This window comes from Odocoileus virginianus, unplaced genomic scaffold, assembly GCF_023699985.2.
Source record: "Odocoileus virginianus isolate 20LAN1187 ecotype Illinois unplaced genomic scaffold, Ovbor_1.2 Unplaced_Contig_22, whole genome shotgun sequence".
Taxonomy (NCBI): Eukaryota; Metazoa; Chordata; class Mammalia; order Artiodactyla; family Cervidae; genus Odocoileus; species Odocoileus virginianus.
The window spans coordinates 1,074,557-1,086,473 of record NW_027224339.1 but is presented as its reverse complement, the minus strand read 5'-3'; the positions used below and the strand labels follow the sequence as shown (position 1 = coordinate 1,086,473).

General features: G+C 41.5%; 1 protein-coding gene across 2 annotated transcripts; it reads right to left on the bottom strand.

Annotated features, from left to right (window-relative positions):
• Window positions 1–2,456: 2,456 nt before the first annotated feature.
• On the bottom strand, window positions 2,457–7,804 carry PAGE4 (PAGE family member 4). Of its 2 annotated transcripts, none has more exons than XM_020876748.2 (5): window positions 7,730–7,804; window positions 5,366–5,451; window positions 4,785–4,890; window positions 3,300–3,350; window positions 2,457–2,573 (listed from the first exon to the last, which is right to left on the bottom strand). In XM_020876748.2, exons 2-5 carry the CDS (start codon window positions 5,441–5,443, stop codon window positions 2,560–2,562), a joined length of 249 nt encoding a protein of 82 aa, XP_020732407.1. In that variant the 5' UTR covers window positions 5,444–5,451; window positions 7,730–7,804; the 3' UTR covers window positions 2,457–2,559. The 2 variants fall into 2 exon arrangements, with proteins under 2 accessions (XP_020732407.1, XP_020732408.1); XM_020876749.2 differs by lacking the exon at window positions 7,730–7,804 and adding an exon at window positions 6,579–6,695.
• Window positions 7,805–11,917: the final 4,113 nt, after the last annotated feature.

The window sequence follows — 11,917 nt, the reverse complement described above, 5'->3', positions numbered from 1 at the left end:
CTCATGTTCAACAATGAATATACATTCAAGCACGTATGGAATTTTTTTTACAAAAACTGACCATATGCTGGGTCATAAAACACATCTCAACAAATTTCAAAGAACTGAAATGCAGTGTATGTCCTCTTATAAATAACTGCACCAAAAAGAATGTACTGAATATGTTGTTGAATACTGAGTTTTCTGTCAGATAAAACCTTGTTAATTATAATGTACAACATGTAACAGACTTTTCTTGGGTTCCAAAATCACTATGGACAGTAACTGCAGCCATGAAATTAAAAGACATTTGCTCCCTGGAAGAAAAGCTATGACCAACCTAGACAGTATATTAAAAAGCAGAGATATCACTTTGCCAACAAAGGTCCATATAGTCAAAGCTATGGTTTTTCCAGTAGTCATGTGTGGATGTGAGAGTTGGACCATAAAGAAGGCTGAGCACTGAAGAATTGATGCTTTTGAACTGTGGTGCTGGAGAAGACTCTTGAGAGTCCCTTGGACAGCAAGGAGATCAAACCAGTCAATCCTAAGGAAATCAACCCTGAATATTCATTGGAAGGACTGATGCTGAAGCTCCAATAATTTGGCCACCTGATGCAAAGAGCCAGACTCATTGGAAAAGACCCTGATTCTGGGAAAGACTGAGGGCAGGAGGAGAAGGGGGCAACAGAGGATGAGATGGTTGGATGGCATCATCAACTTAATGGACATGAATCTGAGCAAACTCCAGGAGGTAGTGCAGGACAGAGGGGCCTGGTGTGCCATAGTCCATGGGGTCTCAAAGAGTGGGACATGACTGAGCGACTGAACAACAAACTATGTACAAATCTTATATAGCCTTACTGATTTCTCCTTGTTGGCTCTGCCAATCTATTACATTTTGAAGCCATGCTATTAGATTCATATTTAAAACTGTTGTTAAACTTTCCAATAAATTCAATTTTTCTACATGAAGTATCCCTTATTTCTAGCAATGCCTGTTTATCTTAAAGCCTATTTTTAGTTATTTTGTGTAGTGATATCATTTGTCCATCCTTTTACTTTCTTTTCTGAATTCTTGTGTTTTAGCTGTGTCTCTTCTAAACAGTTCTATCAGTTATTTGTGCTATGTAACAAAAAGAAAGTGTTCAAATGTTTAAAGTTAACTTAGAAGTAATCTAAAATCCAAAGAAGTCAGAAATAAAATTAGAACATTTTGAGTTGAGTAACTAAAGACCCTATTTAAAGAGAAAATTATAATTTTAAAGTATATGCTTAAAAGGCTGAAAATTAATAAGCTAAACATCTCCAGCAGTTAGAAAAAGAACAGCAAATAGAGAAAGAAGAAATAATAAAGGTGAAAAATGAAACATGATAGAATCAGTATAGCCAAAAGTTGGTTTTATTTTGAAAAGACTAGTCAAAAATATCAGTTAACCTTTGGTGAGGCTGATAAAAATGCAAGAGAGAAGGCACAATTTATCAGTACTAAGAATGAAAATGGCAGTGTCACTACAGATTCTGCAGACATTAGGAGGATAATAAAGAGTCTATTATGAACAACTTTTTATAATGAAAATTTAGATAACATAGCCAAAGTCCTATAAAAATAAAACTTACCCAAACTGACTTAAGAACAGAAACCAAGATACTGAATCATTAAAACTTTCCTAAAAAGAGAACTTCAGGCCCAAATGGCCTCACTGACGAATTCTATCAAGCATTTAAGAAATATTTCCAATGTTAGATGAGTTCTACCAGCAAACAGAAAAAGGGGCTATTTATATCAACTCAGTTTATAAAACCAGAATAGCCCTTGATATCAAAACCCAATATGTAGAGTACATTAAAAAATTATGGACTAATTTAACTCATAAAGATTCAAAAATCCTGAACAAAACATTAGGGAAAGGAATCCAACAATACAGAAAAGGGTCACTCCACATCAACAGATTAGTGGAGAAACATCAAGATCACCTTAATAGATGCAGAATGAGTGTTTGATAAAATTCAACAAATATCCATGGCAAGTACTCTTAGAAAACTAGGAGTAAACAGGAACTTTGATCTAATAGAGATCTAATTTTAAAAACCCTGTAGCATACATCACAGTAAAACATTGAAAATTTTCCCTTTGAGGTCAGGCATATGACAAACATGTCCACTATCATCGTTTCTATTCAACACTATACTCAAAGGGTTCAGCCAGTGTCATAAGGTAAGGACAAGAAACGAAAGTTAGATTTAAAAGGAAGAAGCAAAACTATATAGAGTATGATTGGGTATGTATAAAATCCAAAAGAAAGTAGACATAAACTATTAATAAGTTTAGCAAAGTTGCCAGATACAAAATTATTAAAAAAAAAAAAAAAAAAAAGCACTTCTACAGACCAGCTCTAAACAAAACATGAAGGATCTTGAGATACCACTTACAATAGTATCAACTTCCTAGGAACAGACTGGACCAAAGACATGCATGATTTTTTCCAAGAAGCTGCAAATTTTTATTGAGAGAACTGATCAAGCCAAATAATCAACATAACAGTATGTATGGCTTCAGCTTGTCTTCTTTTTAACTTCTCACTGTCCATCACCTAAAACATAAATGTAACAGTGGTATGTTACTTAGAACTTTACTTAGATAATAAAAAAGGTACACAAGACACTACAGTTTGGGTTTTATAAAATGAAACTAAAACCAGACCCTGACTACTGCACATGCTTCCGTGCTAATGAACATTTTCAGGCATATGAGCACTAATTTTTTTTAATACATCATTCTTTTTGGTGGTGTGAAGAAACAGATTAATCAAGCCCAGAACAGATTAAATCCTACTAGCCTATTTAAAGATAATTTAAGGAATGAGCAAAAACTGACAGTGATTTCAGTTGAAATAAAATTATCCAAGTAGCACTGAAGTATGTTAATTTATGTACTTTAAGAAGTATTTGATATGTAAAGTAATTAGCCTCCAACTAATAAAAAATTTTAAAAAATCCAATTAAAAAAAAAAGAAGTATTTGATAACTTGCCTTGGGTTTAAAAGAACTTCCACTCTAAAGTAATAATATTTTCTTTCATGTTTTATAATTCAACAACATGGACCTGACAATTCATTTTTTTCCTCATGCAGTGTTTTGTGTCTGAACTACTTTTCAAATAATCTCTATATGTGCAATTTGTTATTAAAGTATAATATTGTAGAAAACAACCACTTCACAACTTGCATTAATAGATAATACACTTCCTTCCGGAATTTTAGCAGGCACCACATTAGGTGGAATCCTCCCTTTCACATCAGGGCCATCTCCAAGCTCACCTTCAATCTTTTCCACATCCATTTCCTGGCGGGGATCTTCCAATTCAGGTTCTGATATAAATAGAGAGTTATTACTATAAGTGGCAAACTATAAATTAATGCTATTAAATAAAGCACTGGAGGTTAGCATTGCCCTAAATGTGATACATAAAAATGTAATGAGCACTAAAGTTTTTTATTATAAAGTGAAATTGTATTTTTCATATATTACCTCTTCTATGAATCTTTTTTCTAAAACTGTTTAAAACAAACTTAGTTGTCTCCTTTGTAACCTATATACACATCTATTGCACTCATTAGATCGGCTACTGTTTACATGAATTTCTCTGACAAGATTGTGAACTCAAGGCAGAAATCATTCTTGTTTGTATTTATATCCTCAAGCACCCAAGGTTAACCTGCCACCAAGAAGACCTCATAAATGAGTGGGGGGGGGGGGGATCTTTAAAATTAAGCAAACCCAAACTGAAGAACATTTTATGAAAACAACTGGTTTGGCCTCCAAAAGATGTTAATCATTAAAGACAAATACTGAGGTACGTTTCCAGGTTAAAGGAGTTCAAAGAGAGGTGACAACTAAATGCAATGGGTAGTCTTGGGCTGGATCCTGGGTCAGGAAAAAAATAACACTATAAAGAACATTACTAGGCCAACTGACAAAACTGGTTATTACTAGGCCAACTGACTACATATTTTTTCTCAATGTTAAATTCCTGTATTTGATCCCTGTACTGGGTTATGCAGGAAAATATCCCTGTTTTTAGGAGATACTTACTGAATTACTTGGAGAGTAAAGAGCTGTATTTGAAATTTACTCTTAAAATGGTTTGGCAATAATAATATGTATATTAATACCTAAAGCAAGGCTAGTATATGGCAAAATATTAGCAATTGCTGAATCATGGTAAAGAGGATACAGAAGTACACTGTGCCTTCTTACAACTTTTCTGTACTTTTAAAAACTTTTCTAAGTAAAAAGTTAAAAAAAATATGTGACAACTAGGTTATGGTTCAGGAAGATAAAAATATTGAAGACTTTTAGTAGCAACTACGATAGGGTTTCACATTTTTTATTTCTCTGCATTATAAATTTGAATTACAATCTAAGAGCTAACCAAAATATATCTAGTTTTGCTTAAACTTTTGATTCAATGACTTCAGAAGCCCTGAAAACAACATTCCAAAAAGATCGAGTTTAACTAGTAAAATAGGGTATAATTTTGTCAAAATTTATTGTTGCTTCCTTTGATTTGCCAATTTAGGGCCTTGGAAAAAATGCATTTCCCAAGCATGCCAAATTAAAACATAGGTGAGTAAAATGCTGAAGGAGGGAAAACTTATCACAGAGAGGGACTGCAGTCAGCTGAAAAATATATCTTTTCCTTACCAAACAGGTTTCCAGCCAATTCTCAGGGAACCCTTTATACCTGTCACGGGTAAAACATCATAAATGAAATACAGATGGTCCCTCCATCCCCTCTTTACCTTGAACCACAGACGCTCCTCCTTCTTTCTCTTGTCCAGGTTCAATGTCTACATTCTGAGCTGGTGGTTCGCTACGTTGAGGTTTTTTGCCACCTAGTTTCTGGGCCTTGTGGGGAGAGTAGGGGCAAATAAAAAGTATTGTTATTAATACTGTGACAAGAGAAAACAAAAATACACATGCTACATGGAGGTAACTAATCAACAATCTGAAGAGGCTTTTCCTGTTTCTATCTAAGTATTCTTAACAAAATTACTCTTCCTACAGAGAAAATACTCTAAGAAAGGAGTTATCTACAAGGACCAGTAATTCTGGAAACCGTCTTCATCTTTTCTGGACTGTGTGTTATTTATTAATAACCACAATAGAGAAGTCATAGGAATGATTTCCAGGCTCATATCAATATACCTATCCAAGCAATACCAGAACATAAGTCTCCTTGCTCTATATCTCAGTCATGAGATTCATCACTCAACTATTCTCAGCAAGATAGTCCTTTGTACAACAGATCTATACTAGTTCAACTTTAAAATTTTTCTTTTATTAATTTCTGCTAATGGAAGTAAGATATTAAAGCACTTACAGCCACAGTTTCAGCCGTATCAGAAGACTCTTGACCATCTCCCCTTCCTCTAGATCTTGATCTTACTCGTACACTCATATTTCACACTGAAAGTAGAAAACGGTGAACTGGAGAATGTAGTTAATTTTAAAACACTATACTGGACTATCACCAAGCTGGCTGGAAATTCTTGCTACAATATAACATTATTAATAACATCAAATAAGGCTGTCTGCAAACCCCTTTATTTCTCTCACAGCCAATTTGACAGAGAAAGGACCTTCAAGTACTTGATTTAAAAAAAAAAATTATGACCTTACTAAAGAAATTCGATCTCACTCTCTAACCCTTGAATATGGAGAGATTTTGTAATATACGGCCATGTACACCTCACCATTTCCGACTCTGGATTCTGTGCTGTCGTCAGTTCCAGGGCCTCCAGGACCCAGGTACTTCAAAAACCACCCTCAAGACTCGACCCTTCATCTGACCCCCTACCCTCCTCTGTGCACCACCCTCCCTCTCCCGCCACCAGGACAAGAGGTATGGCGGCCGCAACACCTGTAAGATGAAAGACGACGACTTAAGGGCCTTCCTCCACAAAGGCCACAGATCGCATCGCCCAACCCACCAGAAGCCCAGTGGTCCCCTCTCACACACACACGCACACTTAAATTCCAGACAGGACATATCTGTGGACCTATCTGGTGAGTCTCAACCAGGTAGAAAGAACCCAGACACTAAGACGTGACCCGCAGAGCTCGGCACTCAGACCGCTTTGCACACACTTCATGCCAAGGGCCAATGGGTAAGAGCAATGCTGCACATGCGCACTGCATCTACCCTGAGCCACGAAGGCTAAGCCATTTCCCCGCCCCGCTCCCCTTCCCCAAGACTCCCGTATCTGTGCTGTTGCCAATTCTGGTGCCTCCAGGACCAAGATACAGCAAATAACGCCCCCGTGACTCTCCCCACGTTCATCTGACCCCCTTCCTTCCCCCGCCCACCTCCCCCTCACACCTCACCCCCATCACCCCACTCCCCGCCCCACTCTCCCATCACCAGGACAAGAGCTATGGCGGCCGTGACACCCGTGAGGAGAAACACGACGACCTCGAGGACCTTCCTCCTCAAAAGGCTAAAGACCGCACTGCCTGACCAGTCTAAAGCCCACTGGCCCCCCCTCACATGCACACACACTTAAACTCCAAACAAGATAGATCTATGGACCTACCCAGTCAGTCTCAGCCAGGTAGAAAGAATCCAGATGCTAAAATGCGACCCGCAGAGCTCGGCACCCAGACCACGTTGTGCAAGCTGCACCCCAAGGGCTGACTGGAAAGTGCGCAACCCTGGGCATGTGCACTCTCTCCTGTGAGACACCGTTGCCCCGCCCCACCCGGCCCCACCCGGCCCCACCCCACCCCGCCCCACCCCACCTTGCCCGCCCCGCCCCACCCCGCCCCACCTCGCCCGCCCTACCCCACCCCGCCCCCCCATCCCCCCAAGACTCCCGGATGGGTGCTCTGTCAGCAGTTCTGGTGCCTCCAGGACCCAAATAACACCCCCATGACTCGCCCCACATTCATCTGACCCCCTGCCCTCTGCCGCCCACCCCCTTCTTCCTCCCTGCCCCCAACCCCCCATTCCCACCCACCACCACCCCTCCCCCACTCCACTCCTCCACCACTAGAACAAGAGCTATGGCGGCCGCAACACTTGAGAGGAGAAAGAAGACGACCTTGAGGACCTTCCTCCTCAAAAGGCTAAAGACCACACCGCCTGACCAGTTTAAAGCCCGCTGGCTCCCCCTTACATGCACGCACACTTAAACTCCAGATAGGACTGATCTGTGGACCCACCTGGTCAGTCTCAGCCAGGTAGAAAGAACCCAGATGCTAAAACATGACCCGCAAAACTTGGCGCCCAGACCACGTTGCACACGCTTCACTGCAAGGGCCGACGGGAAGGCACACAACCCTGGGCATGCACACTCTGTCTCCCGTGAGCTGCGTGGGCTGGTTCCCCCTCTCCGCAATAGGGTGACTCCCAGATATATGTTCTGTTGCCAGTTCTGGTGCTTCCGGTGCTCAGATATCTCAAGTAATGCTCCTAAGACTCGCTTTTCTTTCAACTACCCCTCTCCCCTCTGGCCCACCATTCTCCCCTGCTCTGCCCCACTGCAAAGGTCCATAGCCACAATGCCTGGTGAAGAGAAAAATGACGACCTCGAGGACCTTCCTCCTGGGAAGCCAAGTATTGCACTGCACCCACCCACCCAAATCCCCCTTGCTCATACTCACTCATTAACATCTGTTCACAAACCAGCTGTGACCTGGTGGAGCACCTGGTGGAGAATCAGAAAGGGAATGAAAATCTACCTACCTTTCCTTGCCGCCGAAACAGGACCTCTGCAGAGTCAACTCCACCTGCCAAGCCTAAGCCTCGGAGGTGTGCAAGGTAACTCCCACGCACCGGCGTAGTAATGTATATGTCACGTGGGCTATGGTTCCAGCCCTCTCTGACCAGGTAGAGGCTCCGCCCCACCTGAAAGAGTGTTACATCCCAGTCCCAAAAAGGGGTTTTCTTCTCCACACCAAAAATCTTCCAGTCCCTCTCTATCTAGAACATTCCCAACCTGATTGAACATTCCAAATTCTCTCAGTGCAGCTGTTCGGTGGCCCTCAAGGAAGTCTTTAGTCTCCCCAGAGGTGTGTGAAAGCTTTTAGGATCTGAAAGAGTGCAAAGGCATTTTTAAGCACAAGAGGGATCCAGAAAATGTAAGAAAAGGGTTGATAAATCCAAATAAAACTGAAGCCTTAAACGGTCCTATGAGCCAACATTTCTGTTCTGGAATTTTGTGTTAAGGTAACTACCTTGCATGTGAACAAAGACCTAGATACATGGAACTTCCAAAGCAGCTTAATTTGTAAAAGCATGGTCACAGACTTGATACATTGGTAAACTGAGGCACATTTGAGATATGGCTGCCCATCAAAATGAATACTAAACGTTTGCTGTCATAGAGGTGCTGCTCGCATTGTTATTAACTAGACACAGCTGGTTATGTAGCATTGTGTGTGTGCAACTTGATCCCAGTAGAAGTGGGAGGCTTTGGAGAAGTTTACCGGTATTATCACCACCAACTCTCCTCTCAGACAGTAAATATTCTTTGTTTTTCTGAAGTCAACAGTTTCCAGGGCTCCAGAGACATCTGGTTCTCCAAGGGTAACCCAGCAGATAAAATTCAGCCCTCAGGGTTGTAGGTCTTTTGTGCCTGGTGCACCTGGGTGGATTTCAACATCACTTAGGTGGTCTGGTCCTCTGCTCTCAGGGAAGAGGTGGGGTGAGGAGAAGGGAGGAGGACAGCAGCCCACTGTTCCTGCTTTGGGTGAACAAAGGTAGTTGGGTACCTACAGAACAGGAAGGAATTTTCCCTGCCTTTCCCCACCCCCTCCTCCCTCAAAAAAAAAAAAAACAAAAAACCTTTTCTGTACTTGTATGTCCAGGACAGTTCCTGGGCCCTACAGGTTACCTTTAGAGAAGCACATATTCTTTGAAAATTAAAAAGATCCCCTGTGGCAAAAATAGAATTACCACACCCCACCCTTTCTCCCTCCCTCTCCCTCATCCTTCATACAAATAAGATATAGGTTATTTAGAGCCAAGTATAAATATATGATTCTTTCTTAATCTCACAAATTAGAGATCACCAGTTTTAATATCTAATCAGGAGCTACTTCAAGGGCTTCCCCGATGGCTCAGCAGGTTAAAGAATCCACCTGCAGTGCAGGAGACACAGGAGACAAGGGTTCAATCCTTGGGTTGGGAAAATCCCCTGGAGGAGGGCATGGCAACCCACTCCAGTATTCTTGCCTGAAAAATCCCATGGACAGAGGAGCCTGGTGGGCTACAGTCCAAAGGGTCACAAAGAGTCAGACACAACTGAGCAACTAAGCACACACACACACAGGAGCTACTTCTACAACTCAGATTTTTTTTATGTGTATGAAATAAAAATTTATTAAGAAGCACTGAGTTCTCACATTCTTTAATCAGCATAAACTGTGGGTGCTGACCTCAGTCTTATGTTTCTTCTCATGCAAAGCACTTTCTTTGACTCTTAGTCTTTTCTTATCTCCTTGAAAGGCTATCTGCAGCCCAGCTTCCTAACATTGGGATTTTGCCTATATGCAGCAGCTATCTTCTCTGAGTAGGATCAAGTTTCTCCACGACGCTGCAAAGTAGTTAGAGGAAAGTTGGGGCCATTTCTGTGTGAGAGCTTGGAGGCTGAACTGAAAAAGAAACCCTGTCTTGCCCAGTGCTGCAAGCCTTCCTGGGTAACCTCATCCTCAAGCAGTATTAGTGCACAGCAAGTATTCTCACCAAGGACAGCCAGGCACTCCCAAGCCCTTGTTTGTATCACTGTGATGACTGTAGATATGATTTGATTTTGTTCTATGACACAGGTGATACCTGCTCCTTAGAAATAATTCAGTCACAAAGAATTGGCCAGTCCCACGGTCTTTGTCTTTATTTAAATCCCAGTATAAAGTCACCTAACCTCACAGCAATTGTGTTGCTGGGACCACTGAGGGGAGCCACAAGGCATCCCCTCATGTCCCTCCACACTCCCCTTCCTCACGTTGAAAGTGAAAGTGTTAGTCGCTCAGTCATGTCCAACTCTTTGCAACCCCATGGACTGTAGCCCACCAGGCTCCTCTGTCCAATGGGATTCTCCAGGCAAGAATACTGGAATGGGTTGCCATTCCCTTCTCCAGGGGATCTTCCTGACCCAGGGATCGAACCCGGGTCTCCTGCATTGCAGGCAGATTCTTTACCATCTGAGCCACCAGGGAAGCCCTTCCTCAGGTTAGCAGAGGGGAAAAAGACCCTTTATTCATCCATTTGCTACAGTCAAGAGATGATTATCAAGAGTGGGAACTGGCAACTGCACCCAGTGTGAAGTGGAGCAGGTGTCAAGTTCAAGGCCCAGGTGGTGCATGGGTCAAAGGTTAGCTATCTGCAGACTGTCCAGAAACTCCATGGGAGAAATGTGGGAAATGCTACCTGGGCCAGCTGTGAACAGAATGCATAGACACAAGGCTGTGGTGAGGTGACAGCTATGGCTATGCAGTGGGTGGAATGATGACCCTGCCCATTTCCAATACCTGGAGAAGGGAAAGATTCAGGGTTACATGCTGACTACAGGTGTGTGCTCCAGAGTAAGGTGATGGTGGTAGGGAGTACTCTGGCCTTCTTCTGACCTAGGGTACAAGCCCTGTGGGTCTAGGGGTGGGCCAGGCCTGGGGGCATTACTATCCACAACTATTACCCTCACCCGAAGTTGGCAGAAATCCCAACAGCCAGCCTTGGAGAGAGAGAACAATAGAGGGTGCAGCTGGGGTGTATTATAGCATGTCTGTTGAGCCCAAATAGTTCGTGCAACCCATCCCCATCCTATTTTAGATGGTGGAGAGGGAGCAGTGGTTCGTTTAGAGGTTCGTGAGAAACTCCTAATACTCTCAGTGTCTCTCAATTAGTAGTGCTCTAAGCACCCTTTGCCAGAAATCTGCCTTTTGGAACTCATCCTAGAGGTATATCCAGCCAAGTAGACTGCAGTAAATACATAACAGTTGCAAAAGTGAAAATTTGAAAGTGCCTCTGTGTTCAGTGATGTACTTGCCCTTATGAATTGCAGTAAAACTAGACCATGAAAGTTGAAGAATTAGATAAATTAACAGGTATTGATATAGAATGATATTTATTAATGAAAGTTAATAGTACAAAAAAGATCTGTAGAACACTGTAGTATTCTATGATTTTAAGCAGACGTGATTATATCTCTGTGTATGTGTTTATATTGATTTGTTCATGTTCTTTTTTAGTATTGTTTTGGAATGAACTTGTACTGTAACACTCTTGTGCTGTAGCACACTTTTCTCATATTTTCTTAGGACATATTTCTGTAAATTGAATTGCTGGATGAAAGGAAAGTAAGCATTCAAAGGCTTTTAATATGTATTGCTAGATGACTCAAAGAAATGAGAAACCATTTACACTCCAGCTTGCATATACAAAGTCCTGTTTTCTTCTACCCTTGCAATTGTTGTGTATAATATTAGTTCTTTTCCTGCTGTTTTGATGGATACTAGTATCTGAATTTATATTTTTATAAGTATAAGGTTTAACAATATCATTCAAATAATTTATGCTTGCAAAAAATCTGTAAACTCAGAGGAGAATTAAGAATCAACCTTATAACTCAAGCATTCACTAAAAACTTCTTTTGCCATTTTAGTTCATATAGTTCCACATGTATGTCTCACACATTCATTCTAGATTATCATCCATGCAAACATCCTTACCCCACCCACTTGCCTAATGATTTCTTTAGGAAAAAATCCTACATAAGGAATAGGGGCTTGAGAGTGTTTTTAACTTGTCCACCCTTGGCAAGGTATTCCAGGCAGTAAACCTGTGTCTTTCTGCTACTCCCCCTGCCTTTGCTTGTTTCTTTACATCTCTGACTTCTGGATCTGCTGGTTCCATTGAATCCCTTAGCTCAAGGAG

Bases quoted from the DNA above. Each gene is read 5' to 3' on its own strand.
- PAGE4 (XM_020876748.2), bottom strand. From the start codon at position 5,443: ATGAGTGTACGAGTAAGATCAAGATCTAGAGGAAGGGGAGATGGTCAA. The intron at 4,891-5,365 runs GTAAGTGCTTTA...TCTCCCCACAAG, and splicing joins ATACGGCTGAAACTGTGGCT to GCCCAGAAACTAGGTGGCAA. The intron at 3,351-4,784 runs GTAAAGAGGGGA...TATTTATATCAG, and splicing joins AGGAGCGTCTGTGGTTCAAG to AACCTGAATTGGAAGATCCC.